At 42.0% G+C, this 19,013-nt stretch overlaps 2 protein-coding genes across 2 annotated transcripts in view; both read right to left on the minus strand.

The window, feature by feature from the left end:
• LOC130493069 (ADP-ribosylation factor GTPase-activating protein 3-like) overlaps nt 1–10,949 on the minus strand; it is a 33,748-nt gene extending 22,799 nt beyond the window's left edge. Inside the window, exons 1-7 of the mRNA XM_056866846.1 lie at nt 10,873–10,949; nt 9,123–9,241; nt 5,673–5,745; nt 4,544–4,675; nt 3,263–3,343; nt 2,328–2,403; nt 1,455–1,514 (exon numbers count right to left, since the gene is read on the minus strand). Coding sequence (XP_056722824.1) covers nt 1,455–1,514; nt 2,328–2,403; nt 3,263–3,343; nt 4,544–4,675; nt 5,673–5,745; nt 9,123–9,241; nt 10,873–10,941 — 610 coding nt within the window. The 5' untranslated portion in view covers nt 10,942–10,949. The remainder of the gene's footprint in view (nt 1–1,454; nt 1,515–2,327; nt 2,404–3,262; nt 3,344–4,543; nt 4,676–5,672; nt 5,746–9,122; nt 9,242–10,872) is intronic.
• A 5,811-nt stretch (nt 10,950–16,760) lies between these two features.
• Nucleotides 16,761–18,964, minus strand: LOC130493068 (protein kinase C and casein kinase substrate in neurons protein 2-like; the record flags this gene model as incomplete). The annotated part of the gene is made up of 2 exons (XM_056866845.1): nt 16,761–16,934; nt 18,735–18,964. Coding segments are annotated over 2 exons (343 nt in total), but the record flags the coding sequence as incomplete, so codon positions are not given.
• Between the last annotated feature and the right edge of the window lie 49 nt (nt 18,965–19,013).

The raw sequence follows: 19,013 nt of genomic DNA on the forward strand, positions 1-19,013 counted from the left end.
ATACACTGTGCATGTTCACAGGGAACTTGGGTATGGAAACCCTATAACAGTTATTAACTGGAGGGACCACTGTTGTTAGCTAGCTACCAAGTTCAAATTCTGGACTTCAGCTTGCATAGCTGAGATGCTACTTACACACTGTGCAGCCTACCCAGTATGCTAGCTTGCAGCAGCATCTAATACAACCTGTTTTCTCAAGAGAACAGATAGGGCTCTACAACAAGTGCTCCCAGGGTAATGTCCTGAATACCTGAAGTGGCCATGCTTTGAGTGTACACTGTGAGCCAACATATTTCAACTGGTCAGAACCAAAATCCATTTGTTGGCTGTACTGAGCATCTCACGGGAAAGAGAAACATGCTAATTTTTGAGCTTCAGCAAGAAAAGCAGACTATAAATAAAAGGAAGGAAGGAGGTTGCTATTATAAAGTTATTTGGATAACAGAAAAATCAGATTTGACAAAAATTACTTAAGCATTTAAATTCTGTCAGTCAAAGATGCATTTGCTTAAAATGATACTGCTAATTATGAGAATTGCTGTAGTCCTCTGTTCCACAGATGTACTAAATGTGGAAACTGAAGCAGCCAAACAGGGTATCTAAAATGTCCACAGTCACCTTTGATAGGTGCGGTGCCTGAAGAATTTATGTTCTCCATGTTGGCTAAAATAAGACATAAAAACAAGTATACATCACTAACTAAACAGGTCAATGTTTTACATAAACAACTGTAATTATATTAGATAACTGCACAATTGGGGGGTAATGAAAGTGGTACAGTCCCGAGAGGAATGTACAACTACAGAGTGCATGAGGGGAAACTGGCATGTCACAAAATCCACAGCTGCAGAAAACTAATACCAATTTGTCTGGCAGACTGGTTTTCTGAGCAGTGTGTTTTTCTGGGGGGAAGTATTCAGACATGTGATCCCCTGGTTTGCATTCTGAACTGGCAGAGCTCCAGGAGGGCTGTACCTGACAAAATAAGACATCATCAAATAAACATCAGGAACGAGAACCAACAATTGCAGGTTATATCTTGTTGAGTTTGCACTAGTACTCAGACACAATCCAGGAACTAGACCTCCATTATGTGTTGGGGTTGGTACCAGTCTTCAAATGCTCAAAAGAACATATGTCTTGACTGAGACCAGAAATTATGGAAGGAACCAGGAAGGCCTAAAAATATCCCACATTACAAAGTCACCTATGTCTGGGAAAATCTATGTTGCTCACATGTAGCAATCCATAGCCATGACAGTACAATATCAAAAGCATAAAGACCTACCCGCTTTTCTTTAAGTTATACCTCCAGAAAAACTGGATACTTAATGCCTTAATTCAGGACTGAACTGAAAATCCAGCTAAAACAAGGCATAGTTTGCACTCTCTTCTGAGTCATTCTTTCGTTAAAGAAACACGTGGAATTTCTATGTTTGCTTTGGACTGATTACCTAATGAAGCTTGTGGAGACATACTAAGACAATCAACACTTGGTCCGCGTTCAAGTTCTTCTAGAAATAAAAGAAAATTGAGAACAAAGAATACTTTTTAGAATGATTATGGAGAACTTCTTGCTACAGAGATTATTTCCTCAGCCCACAAACCCTCTAAAAAGATTTAGAATAGTCACCTGACATGAAGTCGCCTTATACTGAATCAGACCATCAGTTCATCAAGGTCAGTACTGTCCACTCAGACTGGCACTGACTCATGGGGGTATCCACATCACCTACTACATGATTCTCACTGGAGATGCCCAGGATTGAAACTGAAACTTTCAGCATGCCAAGCAGATGCTGTGTCACTAAACTACGACCCCGCCCAACTTTGGACTATCCCTCTTAGAACAGATTTCAAACCAGCTTCCTCTCATATCCCACAGTCCATCCAAAAAAATCAACTACAACATTAAGAAGCTGGAACTTTAATTTTGCAGAAAATCAAATTTATTACTATATCTGAATGTTGGTAACCGAAATGCTTTTGGCAACTATGTATGTTTTAGTGTGTAGGTCAAGTTTGAGGCTGGCATTTTTACAAGTTGTATTTCAATTTTAATGACAGTACCAGTAACTATGACAGTTTGCATACGGATACTGTAAAGCAGTCCTGTTCAGTACTTTTTTTGAACAGGCTTGTTATATTGTCAGCTGCGAAATGCAGCTACCTAAAGTTTAGCCTCTCTTTTAGTAATGTTCTGCAACAACAGAAATTAAGGGCATGAAATAAATATCTTAACTTTGGATGAACTGTGTGCCCTTCAAAATCAATCGACCAATCCTCTAGCATTATAAAAGTATTAGCAATAACATGAAAAAGTATACCTTCTTTGCTTTCTGAAGAACACTGATCTAGATTAATTGTCTCTGGCTGGGATGATATCCATTGGGTACTAATAACCTGCAAAAAAGGAAATATCAACTATATACTAACAGCGGTCGCCCAAATCTGAGGAGCCAGTTTAATAATTCCAGAGGGTGGACTGTATGGCATTATACCCTGATGAGGTCATTTCCCTACCCAAACCTCACCCTTCCAAGGCTCCACCCCCAAATCTCCAGGAATTTCTCAACCTGGAGCTGGCAGCCCAAAGGGGAACTGATCTCTGTAGCTGGGAGATCTGCTGTGATTCCAGGAGATCTCCAGGCCCCACCTGGAGGGTGGTAACCCTAGAATGAGAGAAGGAAGCAGGAAAAGGGGAGATGTGTTAAGGGCTTTCGGGGAAGGTAAAGAGGAAACAGTTTGGGAGGGAAAAATGAGATGCCTCCTGCAAGCCCTAATGGGCCCCCGGCTTCATGTTTGGATATTAAGCTAACTGTAACAATGAAAACACTAAATTCTTTAAAACAAAAATGTTGTATATATCTATATTATATATAGGAATTATCATTATCTAATGCTGTAGACTGTCTTACATAAAAAATTACATACCACACATTTTTAGGAAATCTTGCCTTTCATCTCACTCATTCCAGCAAAAACAGAACAAAACATAACCTTGGAGTTGGAAAAATAAAGAAACCCTGAGACTTTTTCATGCTATGAATTGTGAGTGTGAAAACCCTTCCTTCAAGAGGCATTGATTTATTCTAAAAGAGAAAATATTTCATGAGGTTTTTCGATTTCTCCCCAAGTTTCCCAATTTTTCTCTCAGAAAAATTGTTTTTAAAAAAAACCTCAGGGAAAAATAATTATAAATCCTGTTTTTCTGGGCCTTCGCATCTCTATACATAATGAGTAAATTAAACTTATTCAGTACCTCAGAAGAAGCATGTGATGCAAAGAAGTCATCTTCTTTTTCTTGAGGTGATTGGGGGGGACCACAGCTGTTTAGCCACAACTAAAACAACACAACATGTCATCTCATGATGCTCCCTCATTATTATATTATTGTTTTAGGTACATTCAACACTGGGTTGGATAAAACAGATTTTTCCTTGCACTCGCTTCCCTATGCAACCCACTGTGCACCCCAAAATGCTGTTCCTTAAGTTTAGTCCATGGGGTAGGGGAAGAGAATTCACCACCCGCCCACATGAATGGAAATGCATTCTACCCCCAATACTCATACAAACGTTGTTCGCCTACAAAGTATGTGTAGAAAATGATGAGGTGCCCAAAAACTTAAAGGAGCTGTGATAAACCAATCTTTTAAACTCTGATGGCTGATTTAGCATCTTACCAAAGTTGCCAAGTTCCTGGTGAATTAAACATGTGCTTAACACAACTGCAAACATCAACTGATTCAAAATTGAGTGCTGCCCCTTCAAACATATTTCAGTTGACATATTTTAAAGAAGGCAATTGCCCCTACAAATTCGATGGAGAAGACATCAACTGCCATATTTAACGCATCTTCTCAATTCCAGTTTTCTGACTAGGGACCCACATATCTGTAGCACCACTTCTCTCCCCATGAGCATATACGTGTGGAGACTTCTCATTTCATTAATGAAGAATTGCAAGAACCAGTGTACTCCCAGAAGAAGTCACTACTCTCTGGAACCGTTTATCAGAGGTGTTAAGGAAAACAACGTCACTTCTACATTTTTGAACATAAGATAAGCCATGCTGGATCAGACCAAGGCCCATCAAGTCCAGCAGTCCATTCACACAGGGGCCAACCAGGTGCCTCTAGGACAAGACAACTGCAGCAGCACCATCCTGCCTGTTTCACAGCACCCAACATATTTGGCATGCTCCTCTGATCCTGGAGAGAATAGGTATGCATCATGACTAGTATCCATTTTAACTAGCCATGAATACCCCTCTCCTCCATGAACATGTCCATTGTAGGCTATGAACTTTTTCAACTTGCATTTGGTTAGGCGAACTTTAATATTATTGAACACTGTTCAGTGTCTTATTGTGCTTTTACTGTTTCCTGGTATAGTTGTGCTTTTTTATTTATATGCTTTGAGCATGGAATAAATGTATTATGAAATAATTGTAACAAGTTACTAACAGACCTCTAGCCACATGGAAACACAATGCTCTAGGAACAAAAGTCAATCAATGACATCACAGGTGCGTCACTTACATCAGTGCCATGTTTCCGTGTTGCTTGCGTTGCAACAGATTTAATCTTTTCCCTGTAAAGTTGAGCAGCCCGACTGCTGTACTTGGCATTGGCGTCATTTGTTGTGCAGCCATGCTGATGGAAAAATGCAGACTACAAAAAAGGGCAGAAAATGTTACAGATTTTTAAAAAATTGTGGCTGACCGTTTTTTACTAAAATGAAAGTAAGCTAAGCTATCCTTAAAGATGATGCACTTTTCCCCCAATGAACCAATTAAGTCCCTCTACCAGTGTCATACCGAGCCAGAAAGGTCTCAGGTAACTAAATGTTTGAGAATAGAACAGAGGAAATCTCCTAATATAGTTCAAGAGAGAATAAAAAGGATCACTGAAAATTTGCTGTGAAAGTTCTTTCTACTCTGAGGGAGGGCATCTTAGCATGGGTGATTCCCACCAATTAGTCAAGGGGGCAGGATTTAATTAACAACTTCCTGTCTTCAGCGGTAGGGGTTATCCTGCTCCTCAGTTCAGCAGTTTTCCCACCTGTGGACATTGTTATTCACTTCATAACTGTAATAAGATGAAAACTGCATGTACTGATGCAGGTGGAAATGAAAAAACATGAACAGGTAAGAATATGAACATGGAACCAAAAGAAAAACACCAGGCAAAGCATCTAAAATTGCAAAAGGTGGTCAGCCCTTCAGAATTTCACCCCTTAAGCTAGGATGGGTAAGATGCCCTCCCTACCTCAGAACAGAATGTAAACTCTTAGGATTTATGCGGTCACTATGGCTTGTGGATTTCCTTCCTTAGTTTGTGACACTATTGGCTTTTTGCCATTATTGCCCAAGCCATTTCCCTTTGTAAATTATGCAATTACACAAATTAAGCCAATTTAGATTTTTATTCGGCACAATTTATTCATCAGTTTTTGTTATTTTGCCAATGTTGTGCTAGGTCTGCTAGTCATGGGAAAGACAAGGACATGTAAACCCTGTTCCCGGCCACTGAAGAGTAAAGATGTAGCTTCTGAGATTTCAGTGGGTACTAGTCACCTTCTTTCAAGCACAAGTTTCTAACTCTTACAGGTTTGTTTTTTAAAGAAGAAACCTCATATACTCAGGAAAAGGGACTCTGCAAAACTTACAGCATTAGCATTTCCTCCAACTTGCATACACCTCAACTGAAACCATGACCAGTTAGAATCCAATTCTGTAGATCTGCAACAACAAAGTAGTAATATGTTAAAACCGATTTTTCAAAACTCTACTTAAAAGCTGTCTTTAGTGTGCACAGATTTGTTCTGATTTAGAGAATACCAGATCTCTTAAATTAAAATTGCAAGACTTTGAGAAAATATACCCTTTAACTTGCAACCTGCAAATATTCTACTTAAAGTCCAGGGTTACTCAGTGGGTCTCCTCACATATTAGGTTTCTTTGAAGCATATTAAGCTGTGCGCTGATGAACACATGAAGCTGCCTTATACTGAATCAGTCCATCAAAGTCAGTATTGTCTACGCAGACCGGCAGTGGCTCTCCAGGGTCTCAGGCAGAGGTCTTTCACATCACCTACTTGCCTAGTCCCTTTAACTGGAGATGCCAGGGGCTGAACCTAGGACCTTCTGCATACCAAGCAGATGCTCTACCACTACCACTGAGCCATGGCCCCTCCCCATATAGCTGGGATCAGAATTCTAAAATCAGTAAACAAGAAAGCTGTCCAAATATCCACTTTGAAGCAGCTCCTGCTTTCCTCCTCCCTTGCCTCTGCCTGTATAGGTCTTGGGCACTGCATGCTGAGCCACACCTAGCACAGCACTATGTTGTAACAGGGCAGCCATATGAATGCTAAAGCGCAGGGGCTCGCTTTACCTTTGGACAACTACATCTGAAGCTGGAAATTATCATGAGCAAACCACAAAAATAACTTGCATGGTAACACCCCCTTTCCATGCAATGCAGCTCTAGACTACATACATGGCCAGGACCTCTGGGGACAACAAAGAGATTCTGCTCTAGACTACAGCTGTGCTGTGGCATACGCAAACACACACTTCTAACCTGGAAGCAACAAAGTAGGAATGACCATGGAGTCCTCAACAAATCTACTTGCAAAGACAGCAGGCAGAACTACAAAGCCTGGCATTCCACAGCAACTGGATTGTGTTGCATAGGGCATTTTTCTAATTGCTGGTTTTATTTGAATGTACTGTTTTTAAAAGTTGATGTTTAATCTCTCGTAATTGTTTGCTGCCCTGAGGGTCCTAACTGGGCAGAAAGGCATACAAATGTTTTATATATAAGTAAATAAATAGCAGCACGAGGAAGAGAGTGGAAGGGGGAGAGAACAGAGCGTTCAGTTTTGTTACTTACTCTTCTGCTCAGTGGTCTAAAAACAGCATAAGAACATAAGAACCCTGCTGGATCAGACCAGTGGTCCATCTAGCCCAGCATCCTGTGTCACAGTGGCCAACCAGTTTCTCTGGAGGTCCAACAGCAGGGCAGAGAGACTGAAGCTTTCCCCTAATGTTGCCTCCTGGCACAGGTACTCAGAGGTTTTTTGCCTCTGGATGTGGCGGTCCCACTGACAAATCTATCCTCTATGAAATTGTCTAGTCCTCTTTTAAAGCTGTTTATGCCAATGACCATCTCTACATCCTGTGGCAGTGAAACCCACATTTTAATCACTCACTGTGTAAAGAAGCATTTCCTTTTGTTTGTCCTGAATCTACTGCCTATCATCTTCACTGGATGCCCTCGAGTGCTAGTATTTTGGGAGAGGGAGAAAAAGTTCTTTCTTGACTACTCTCTCCACCCTGTGCATAACTTTATGAACCTCTGTCATGTCCCCCTAATCATCTTGGTTGCCCTCTTCTGTACTTCTTTGAAGCAGCAGGAAAAAAGCCAGGCACTAAAACCTGAAGTTGCAGCTTTAGCACAGCAAGAGGAGGCAGAATATCAGTCTCTCTCTCTTTCACCTTGGCTTCCTAAAAATGAATTTGAACCCAAAAGTTGTGGTATGCTAATAGCCCTAGGCTACCCTGGTACACCCTACAAGGTGTTCAGTACTTCAGTTAGTGCGCAAGGATGGAACACTGCTGTATAGCCAGAAACAAACAGGGGTCTCCTGGCATCTATTTTGTTTGTGCCATGTTGCAGAAGCCAATTGGGCAAAGTTCGTGCTGTTTACCATGTTTTCCCTTGGAAGGAACATCTGGTATCCCTTGGAATACCAAGAAAGAAAGAGACAAAGACAAAAACCTCTTTAGCATTCCCTTAGCTCTCCTGCAGTAGACCAGACACACCTTGCAAATCTCATCAACTCCATTCAGATGGACACCGTAATCTCATAAAGTAGCCCTCTGACTCACCCTGCTGGATGCTTTCCAGACCTCACCTCTATCTCCAGTTCTATAGCCCAATGCTCAGATACTGAGCTGAGAGGACCTAGGGTATTGTTTCTGACCCACCTCATCTCCTGGCTATTCTCCTTTCCATTCCTAATCCAATCTAGAGCAATCAAGCCTTTGTCACTGGCAATGACTAGCCATTACCAGGCATTGCCAACTGTAGTGAGACCCTACCTCCAACTCCCCTCATGGGCATAAATATCTGCCCTCTCACAATGGCAATGTGCGTGTTTAACCCTGTATGCACCCCCACTTGCTTGCTTGTGGGTCCTCTTCTCTTTCCCTTCTTGCAGCTGGCATTTTGGACCTCGCTTCCTGGATCAGATAAATATACTTCTCTTGGGAACCTCATATCATTATGTCCACCCCTCCTATCTTATATTTCCCTAACTCTTGAGTGTATCAGGTTTTGTGTGTGTTTTGCTGTGAGTGTGTGTTTAAAAAGTTATTTTTCCTATAAAAACCAATTAATTGTTAAAACAAATCTCCTCTTTATTAAGAGTATTCCGTTGGGATTTGAATTCTGTATACAAAAGGTAAAAGGTCCTGGTAACCCCTGCCTCTTGCAAAATATAGTCTTCCCAGCTAATTCCCCCAACCAAAAGGGAAGACAATCTAATCTGGGTAACACAAAGGGGAAACATACCTTGAACCACATGTTTCAACACCAACCAGACATAGTACCAGGATGGCAAGTATGTCTGAGAAGGGAAAGTTCCTTTAATATGAGTAAACATTAATTGTGGTTATAAGAGTGTGTCATACTAGCTCCTGTAAACAGAACCAGCCTTTCTTTCAACAGCTATTATACTATCTGATCTTACAAATCATATCAGCACAGTTCAAAGATCCATGTTACATTCTCAGGTTACAAAGGATGGATTCACAATTTCTAATGATACCCTCCACAGAACAATATTCACAGTAGCCTTCAAAGCAGTCAAAACTGATACGGAAATTAACTTCAACTCCCCCCACCCCCCGTTTTCCATCTCCAAGGCAAGTATGAAGAAGTCCCATAATTACTATCGTTTACATGGATATTTTATGAAGAAATTCTCACATGTGTAGCGTTAGCGAACAACAAAACTCTTACAGTTAAGAGTCTTGTGCCATAAAGGAATTTTACTAAAACATGGCTGAATTAACCCCTCCCCCACACACACGATAAGTAGAGTTCTTACCTAATAAAACTCAGGTGGACCCCAAGGGATCGATGGGTCCCTGAACAATCAATGCATAGGAACACACCATATGTTATGCTTGCCCAGCTTGGGTTTTTTACTCCACAGTCAAAGCAGGCCTAGAAAATAATAATTACAAATTAAGATTGATTCAGTATGCTAATTCCTACACAGAAACATCTGGAACAGGAATTTCTCTACTTTCCGATTACAGACCTCCCCTTTGCCCCCTATGCTGTTCATGTTTTGTCCTGAACCAAAATTTCAGTGGGCCACATTAGGTGAGGGAAGAAGTCCCATTCCAAAAAGTCTGCATGCCCAGAACCATTTTGCTGTTAACGTGCCAAACTAACGGCAGCTCACCTTCCAAGACAGCTGTATGTTGTCAGCCAGTATCAGACCAACTGACAAATCTCCCACAGAGCAGCAGGTCCCTTCCCAGCCAGGACTTTCTTCTTTAAAGCAAGATACCTGCCTCCTAATGGACGATCAACCCACTATTTAGACATATGGCAGTTGGCACTGTTCACTAAAAGAAATCCTATTTAACAAGCATCCGAAATTATTAAACTGGCTCCTCAGTTTTCAATCTCATTGCATGTTGAGCTTTTGCTGGGGCAAAAAAAAAAAGATTCAATACACCACTAAACAAATGGTGCATCACAAAATTCACTAGTTGGATGTTAGCATAAATATTTGCTGTCCTAGCATTACATCTAAATATGGAATTTATCAAATGTTTAATTGTAAAAATCTTGCTGTTTCGATGCTGAAACTGGCTGATAAAGGCACAAAAAACTGCTGGTGGCCAGAATGTACTGACGCTTTTCTCACAAAAGCACATTTTCTTTAAAAAGGGTCTTTTTCATTTTCTTGCATGACTTTTATCAAATTCATATGATCAATGTGAACATAAAGCTACACATACCTTGACTTTTTAAAGTGGAAAAATCAATCATTAATATGCCTTGTCCAATATAGCTTTGAACTTTGAACTGTGTCCTGTCATTGCTATGTGCAAATGTACCACTCTGTTTAAGCCAACTGTTACTTTTTTCACCATGCATTTAAACCGGATAAGAAACATCAGCAGGTTGGGGAGTTAGTGCGCTACGACCTCCTAGCATTTTAAAAAGGGAAGTCATAATTTCACGTTTTGTTTTCAACATGGATTCCAACATAAAGAATTAAAGTGATTCAAGAATAAAAATACACTATGGTCTAGAAGGTCATCAATGCATTTTTGACATGGCAGAGACACACACTCCTCATCTCTTTTATTGAAACATATAAAAAGGACATCGACCCACCACAAAAGAGAAAGTATGGAAGGGATGGCATACAACTCCTCCCAGTCAGGTTATGCTTTGTTCCAGTTCTTTTTTTGTGTGTATTTTTTATTTCGAAAGAGCATTACATATAAAAGCACCAACAGCTGCGAAGGCAAAAAATCTCTCTGCGTCGAAGGCCTCTGCTCTGCCCAGCTAGGGCAAGGGACGGGGTAGAAAACGGCGGACTTTAGGGCCCTGCAGCTGTACCGGCCAGGGCTTTGGCAACCAGGGGGCGGGGTCACGCACGAAGACCCGCCCCCTTGATGAAGAAGACTCGTCGCTGCTCCAGTAGCCGGCGGGAGGCCGAGGGGCGGGGCTTGGAGGGCCGGCCTCCCTCGCTAGCCCCGCCCGACGAGCTGCGCGACGTGTCCCTGGCGAAGACCGGTCCCCCCACCCTTTCCTCGCCCCCCCCCCCGCACCTTGTTAGTCGGGACGGCGCGAAGCCGCTTGAAAATGGCGCCGATGTCCTGTTTGCTTGGCTCGCACATCCTCCTCCTCCGCCGTCCGCGAGCCGTCCAGCTAGCGCTGCGTCTGGGGTTCCTTCGGCAGACCCGAAGCCCTGCTCCACACTGAGGAGTCAGGGGCGGGGCCCAGCAGGTGGGCGGGCATGGCGGCGCGCATGCGCCCCGAGCGGATTGGCGGAAGGCCGCGCGCGTTGCCATGGCGACGCGGCTCGTGTCTCGGCGGGGCGGGGCTGGGGCGCGATGAGCAAACCGGCGGCGGCTCGCCGGTGCACGCCCAAGGGGGCGTCACGCGGGAAGGTCGCGCGAGGCTGCGACACGTGTGCGGAAGCGCTTGGCCACGTCTGAGCCTCCGAGCCGCCGACCTTTACCCGGCCCAGCGCTGCGGCGTCTCTGCCCGGAAAAGGGCAGCTTCGCCTCAGCCTACGCAGCAGGGCGGGCGTGCAGTGTGCAGGTTGCTGGGTTGGACTTGGGCCCTGAGCGCTGGTTTCGTTTGGGCAGGCAGGGCGCTAGGCTTCTCGTGGCCGCCTGACGGGAGAGAGTTTCCCCGCTGTTTAGCATGCTTAGCCTCTGTCCCTAGTAGAAAAGAGCCAGAGTCCAGTAGCACCTTAAAGACTAACAAAAATATTTTCTGGTAGGGTATGAGCTTTCGTGAGCCACAGCTCACTTTTTCAGATACCAAAAAGCTCATACCCTACTAGAAAATATTTTTGTTCGTCTTGAAGGTGCTCCTGGACTCTTGCCCTTTTCTACTACTGCAGACAGACTAACACGGCGACCCACTGTGAATTATCCTCTGTCCCTAGTAAGGGTTGGTCCGGACTTGATAATTTCCGTAGGTTACTCTAGCGCAGTGGTCATCATGGAGCTGCCTTGGAAACCTTCCCTGAGGAATCCAGGACTGTTACTACATCGGCCTTGTCTTCCAGACCCCTTTCAAAGTATAAGTGGGTAAAGAGAAATGCAGGACTAGCCCTAACCTAGGGTTGCCAGATCCCTCTTCACAACCGGCGTGAGGTTTTTGGGGCGGAGACTGAGGAGGGCGGAGTTTGGGGAGTTGGGGGATTTCAATGCCATAGAGTCCAATGGCCAAAGCAGCCATTCTCTCCAGGTGAACAGATCTCTTATTGGCTGGAGATCAGTAGTAATAGCCGGTGATCAACTACATGGAGGTTGGCAACCTTACCCTAGCAATATAAACATGCCCGTGACCTGAAGTCTAGGGGTGCCTTGGAGATGTACGAAACGGATGACTGGATTGCCCATTGGTAACAATGGTATCCCCATTGGATATAATGGGAGCCAGGAATGCCAGTTGACTTTCGTTGGCCCATTGGAATATATTCCAGTACACAAAAGTTGCAATGAAGATGCAGAACAGGGTTTGGATTAAGGTCTCTGGTCCAAGATACTCTGTTCTGGAACCGGAATGACAGCCCCCAAAGTGTAAGGACGGCTTCTAGGAGTAGCAAAGTGTTCTGGGAGTGGAATGAACAGCCCTCAGATGGTCCCTGGGAGTAGCAGAAGTGCATTGGGCCTAGAATGGCACCCTCCCACCACATGCAATGATAGTGCTTGGGAATAGCAGCAGTGCTCTGAGCCTGGAATAACAGCCTCCAGAATGACTTGACGGTCCCTGGGAGTAGTATGAGTGTTTTGGGCCTGGAATGATGCCCCCCCCCCGAGCAAAAACAGTCCCCAGAGTGGAATGACAATCCCTGGTAATAGAAGCAATTCTCTGGGACTGGAATGAGAGCTCTGAGTGGAATAACAGCCCCTGGGAGTAACATGTGTTTAGGGTGTGGAATGACAAGGACCGCCATTCCACTAGGAGAGGGAGCTGTCATTCCAGCTTCATTGGATACCCTCAAGTTCTAGTATTTTGGGAGAGGGAGAAAAGTTCTCTGTCAGCACCCCATGCATAATTTTATAAACCTCTATCATGTTCCCCCTTAGCCATCTCTTTTCTAAACTGAAGAGTCCCAGACTCTTCAGCCTTTCCTCATAGTAAAGGTGCTCCAACCCTCCTCTAATCATCTTGGTTGCCCTCTTCTGTACTTTTTCTAGCTCTGCAATGTCATTTGAGATACGGTGACAAGAACTGTACAAGAACTGTACATAGTATTCCAAATGAGGCCACATCATAGATTTATTCAGGGGCATTGTAGTATCAGCTGTTTTATTTTCCATCCCTTTCCCAATACCCCATAACATAGAGTTTGCTTTTTTCACTGCTGCAGCACACTGGGTTGACATTTTCATTGAGCAAGATCTTCTCTCTGTGTCAGCAAGTTCAGACCCCATTAGCCTATTCTTAAAGTTGGGATTTTTTGTCCCAGTGTGCATCATCTTACACTTACCAACACTGAACTTCATTTGCCACACTGTTGCCCACTCACCCCTAGTTCCAGATAATTTATGAACAAATTAAGTGGTACCAGCTCCAGTACTGATCCTTGTGGGACCCCACTGCTTACTTCCCTCCATTGCGAGAACTGTCCTTTTCCTCCTCCTCTTAGCTTCCTGTTACTTAACCAATTTTTAATCCATAAGAGAACCTGTCCTCTTATCCCATGACTGCTAGGTTTACTGAGGAGTCCTTGGTGAGGTACCTTGTCAAAAGCTTTTTGAAAGTCCTAGTAAAATGTCTACCAGGTCGCCGTTACCTACATGCTTGTTCACTTTCTCAAAGAACTCCAAAAGGTTGGTGAGACAAGACTTCCCTTTGCAGAAGCCATGCTGATTTTCCCTCTGCAGGCTCTGTTCCTTATGCACCTAATAATTCTATATTACAGTTTCAACTAATTTGCCTGGGACAGTTGATTCCTGAATGTGGATGTATACACACCATAGTACTAGGATTCTTTCTGACCTTGCTGAGAGATTTGGGCCAGATAAAAGAACTGTTGGCAAAATGTCACTGAATGGTCCTATGTTATTCCAGCAATGAAGGGGGACTGTCTGGCTAATGAACGTCTCCTACTCTTTATACTCATTTTACAACTTGGTCACAATTGCTATTTTATTTGGAATATCTGGAATGATAGCAGTTTATGGTGTGTATGTGATAATTTATACCACTGAGTTAGAGCTATTGGTCGAAACGTGTTTGTTTTTAAGGATTTTTAAAAATGATTTACAATGTATTAAAGCTTTGTCTAATTTTTGAATGTAACCCATTGTTATGTTTTTTGTCAAAATTTTTGGTTTTCTGTTTCTGGGCTGAAGTTTTTTCTTTCCTTTCTGTTCGTGTTTAGATGACTATGAGAATACAAGTACCCCTATTATTCTCATTCTAGACAGTTTGCTTTCCTGTCCTATTCTCAGAGATAGCCGGAGACACTGTCCTTGACAGAACTGACAAACAGCAGAGGAAAAGCCACAAGAAAGCAGTCTAAGAATCTGCATTTTTAACACAACTACGATCCCAGGTAAAGTTTTCGAATAGTTTGTCAAACATTTGTGTTAATCAGGGGATTGGACTAGAAGAGTTGGTTTTTATATGCCGACTTTCTCTACCACTTAAGAAGCAAACCGGCTTACAATCACCTTCCCCTCCCCACAACAGACCCCCTGTGGGACTGAGAGAGTGTGACTAGCCCAAGGTCACCCAGCTGGCTTCATGTGTAGGAGCGGGGAAACAAATCCAATTAGCCTCCACTGCTCACGTGGAGGAGTAGGGAATCAAACCTGGTTCTCCAGATCAGAGTCCACCACTCCAAACCACCACTCTTAACCACTACACCACACTGGCTCTCTAGATGGCCTGTATGGCCACTTCTAATTCCAGACTAGATGGCCTATGTGGCCCCTTCCAATTCTATGACTCTACTTGTGGACCAAACCAGCAGGGGACTGTACTGGAGATACTTAAAGGGCCTTTTTCAGTATGAACAAGGGAAAGAAAGCCACTAGAAGGTTAGTAGTCATGAGATAACCGTTTTCCCCATGCCCAGTGCAGTTTTGCAATTCTTGGAAATATTTACATTTTTAATAAGTTGAAGGACGCATGCGCATGCCTGAAAGTGCTACAAAGCATCACTTGGCCTATTTTAAGCCAGCATTTCACTCCTCTTATAGAGGCACATAAATAGCCAAGGAGTCTAGTGTTAGCCAAGGCCATCTGTGGTGTGCACTGCTGGGACAGACAGCTGTTGCACATCTAATGGAAACACCCGTTACTCATCTCAATAATATAACACAAAGCATTATAAAATTATTTTTGCTGACCAAATGTGTTCAGTATTTTAAAGATTTTATTATTTCTAAAATATTGTGCTGCACAGAAAAATATTCCACACTCTTATTCCTGACCATTTCTGGTGAATCTTCTTTCCCTAAATTAACAATTTTGTCAGAATATCTTTAACAGAAAGATCTAGTACTTAGCTGCATATAATTTTACTTTCGAGAGTAATAAATATATCAATCTACACAAGCAAATGGAATAATCAGAGAGCATTTACAGCATCAAAATGTCATTTCAATTACAGTGTAGTTTTCTAAAATAGCATATCTACTTACCCGATATTTAGATTTTCTATAAAGCAATTTGTTCTTACAGGTTCACAATCCAGCTACTTCAAGGCATACAATTTGATACTTTTATAGCTGGTCTGTCATTGCAAACAAGTAGTAGAAGGATTTTACAGTGTTCTGCTACAATAATCTACAGCAGAGACTAGGTTTCCATTATGCCCAAAGGGATCCTTCCTAGTGTTGTTCCTTCTGTGCACTGAAATGAGCCACTGGTCTATCTTACAGCCAAAGGAGAATGCACGAACAAAGCGACTTTAAATAAGCCTACAATTGAAATTGCTTTGCGTACTCTAAGGGGGCAATCCATGGTCCATTGAAGTCAACAGCAAACTCCCATTTAGTGTGCAGCTTCACACCAGCAGATCAATCTTACCCATAATCAATAAAAGGCTTGTTAGTTATGACATGCTCTTTACATTTCTATTAAATCATATATACATATACACAACTGAAAGAACATCTTAATAAAAAGCATTTATCTATTTTACAGTCTCTTCTGCTTGAAAAAATAATCATATATATTTAACTTTCCAAATTACACAATAATTAACAACTGGCAAAGTAGAAGTTTCTCAGCAAGAATTTGGTGGAAACTGGCTTAAGTTTTTTGTTTTTTAGAAATCTCCCCCAAAGTAATCATTGAAGAAATTAATATATCAGGTATAAAATGTGTCGGCAGCATTAACAAGAAACACCCAAATTGCAGTATTTAGAGACAGTTCTGCTACAATGCTGTGTAACAGACACTTAACACAGTACTTGACAACATTCTCTGGTGCAGACAGCATGGGAAGCTGCACAATATAGAAAGAATTCCATATGGAAGGAGTATTGGCCAATACATCTGAATCATAATTGAAGTAGTAATAATGGAGTTAAGCAGGCACAAATAGATGGCGTATAGCCTTTACATTAAAAAAATCCATCTTTAAGATTTCCCTAGGAATACATACAAAATTAACTGTAATTTTTAAAAAATCAAGTTGCAAATAACTGAAGGTCATTTAAAATAACTGATTAAACCACAGTCAACATAAGGCCACAACAAAGAATGCTAGAATTGAGGCATTAACTCAGCAAATTTGAAGCAAAAGTCATGATGGAGGAAATTGGCAACAAGGACTAAGAGATCATTTCCTTGTTGGTCTAATTTTTCACTCTGTCCTGGTGGTTTGTGCTGTTTATAAGCGGCACATTTCCCCCTTTCCATTTTGCTTTACTTTGCTAGATGATTTCTCTGGGGACAAGAACTCAGTCCATCATTCAATTGCATTACAAGAAATAGACATATATATTGGGTTCCCCTCACTGTGAGCCACAAATATTGTGCAGACCAACAATTTCTGCAGTACTTCTAAAAAGAAGTTATCACTGTATTGGTTCCACATAGTTTGCTGGATACAGACCAACTCGTCCGCTATCCAGACGTCCCTTGCACCAGCCTTGTTCATCTTCGTCTTCTATTTTAGTTAGCTCTTCCCCTGGGGACAGAGAAATTTGACAAACTATAAAAATCACGAGGAGTATATAGTGTTGCATTAAATTATATCTTGCCATAGCAGCTCTATTATTCCCTACTTACACCAATCAGCACCAGAAGGTTAGAACTCTGCTTTGCATTGAACTGCTCCCTCAGAATACTGATGGGGAAAAACCAAACATCTATTAAGCAACAAGGTGGTTGGATTAGAAAATCGGTATGGGTGAAAACAGGGTTGCACTTGTAACTGTTTTTCACTGAGTAGTTATGGTGCATGCACAGGCCTACCATGGAGAGGTTTCTGAAGCACAAAAAAAGACAGGGCAGTTTGTGCTGGTAAGGAATGACAGCTTCTAGTAACAATCCTCTCTCAGCGATGGCAGAGAAAGAACTGAAGGAAGGGCATTCCACCCCCTCTTTATCACACTGGAAAAGGTAGGAAGCAGCATTATTTTGCTTTAGAAACCTCTCCATGGCAGGCTTGCACGTGTGCAGTATCCATGTGGAACTACACAGGTACCATGATGATGAACTAATCATTAGGTGTCAACATTAACATTTTTATTACAATTAAAATGCGTGTAATACCAGGTAAAACAGATAAACCTTCATCGTCATCAATATAACAATTATGTAGGTGGAATACAGAGGTTTTGGTCAGGTATTTTAAAGATTAGGCTTTTAAAAAAAATGCATGTAGGGACAAGTTGAAGTGTCAGAAATACACATTGAGTTGCTCTGTATAAACTGTATTGAAGATTACCAATATTTGATATTTAAGATGTACTAAGAATTCCACATATCTTTTAATGAGATTAAACACAAAGCAGAAGAATACCTTAACAGAATCTAACTTGTCTCTAAGTACCAAATGTATAATTTACTTAGCAATTTTCTGCTGTTATCCATACTGGTTTTATTTTTGAAAACAATAGAAAAATGCTTTTCTAATCGGTGGTAATTCAGAAGTCTATAATACCCCTCTATTTTTTTAATTTGTTCAGCCAAGTTGCAGATGTGTTATCCTGGAAGTGTCACTGACAGCCAAGTAATTATACAAAGGATTGCAGCAGAAGTCAGATAAAAGAAGTTACTGGAACCCATTAAGCTCATAGCCCATGACAGCCTTGACCAAATGGAATATTCCCCCCAAGCTACTTTTCTTGAAGCTGCTTCCACCTTGCGTACGCTGAGCTCCCCCATTGATGTCACTGGAGGAAGTCAATCTATATGTGCCGAGACTAGTGCTTCTGCACCAGCCCCACCCACCTTTTAAATGGATGCAGAAAGCATTCTGGTGCCTGTGGATGGGCAATTTAATTTTTGTTTTAAAGCAACACTGAATGATTAGCAAGAGAGCTGCTGTGGCTACTACTATACTACTGCAAAAATGGTAACGTTTTGTGATGCTGTTGTAAACAAGGTGTTTTTTTTAAACTACTGCTTAGCTTTATTTGCAATACTTTTTCCTGAGTAATATTATACAGAGCATTGTAATACAGAGGTATTTTACTCACACAAATCTCCTACAATTCAGAGAGGTTGCCTGGGATGAGAATACAGTTGTCTGGCAATTAAAACCTCAGAGGTTTTTATTGCTAACATTTCATCGTACTGATTTTTGCCTCAGATAAAGGAGAGCAAAGTTCTCTAACATTTCAAAATTCCATTTTTTCTTTTATTAAGAATCCTGGGACATCACATGCTAGAAATCCTTTTATCCAAAGAAAAAGGCATCACTCCTAACACATTTATTTCATGCCGGAGAAAAGAGAGTTGATAGTGACAGACAGGTGCTTACCAATCTTAAAGCTGAGTTCATCATGCTCTTGACCCTCATAATCATACAGGGCTCGGACTCGCACCTCCATGGCAGGTGAGGCCTCCTCCTCATCAAAGGGATTTGTTTCTCCTTGTGCATCAGTGGAGGAAAATGGATTGCTGGTCTCTTCATCAGACCACTCTGTGGGATAACTCTGGTTTCTCTCAGAGCTGCTAACACTAAATACACACAAAAAATAATCATTTAGACTTGCCTCAAAAAGCCACCTGAGCAATCACGCCAGCACCACACCACCAG

The sequence above is a fragment of the Euleptes europaea genome, unplaced genomic scaffold (genome assembly GCF_029931775.1).
Source record: "Euleptes europaea isolate rEulEur1 unplaced genomic scaffold, rEulEur1.hap1 scaffold_134, whole genome shotgun sequence".
NCBI classification, from domain to species: Eukaryota; Metazoa; Chordata; class Lepidosauria; order Squamata; family Sphaerodactylidae; genus Euleptes; species Euleptes europaea.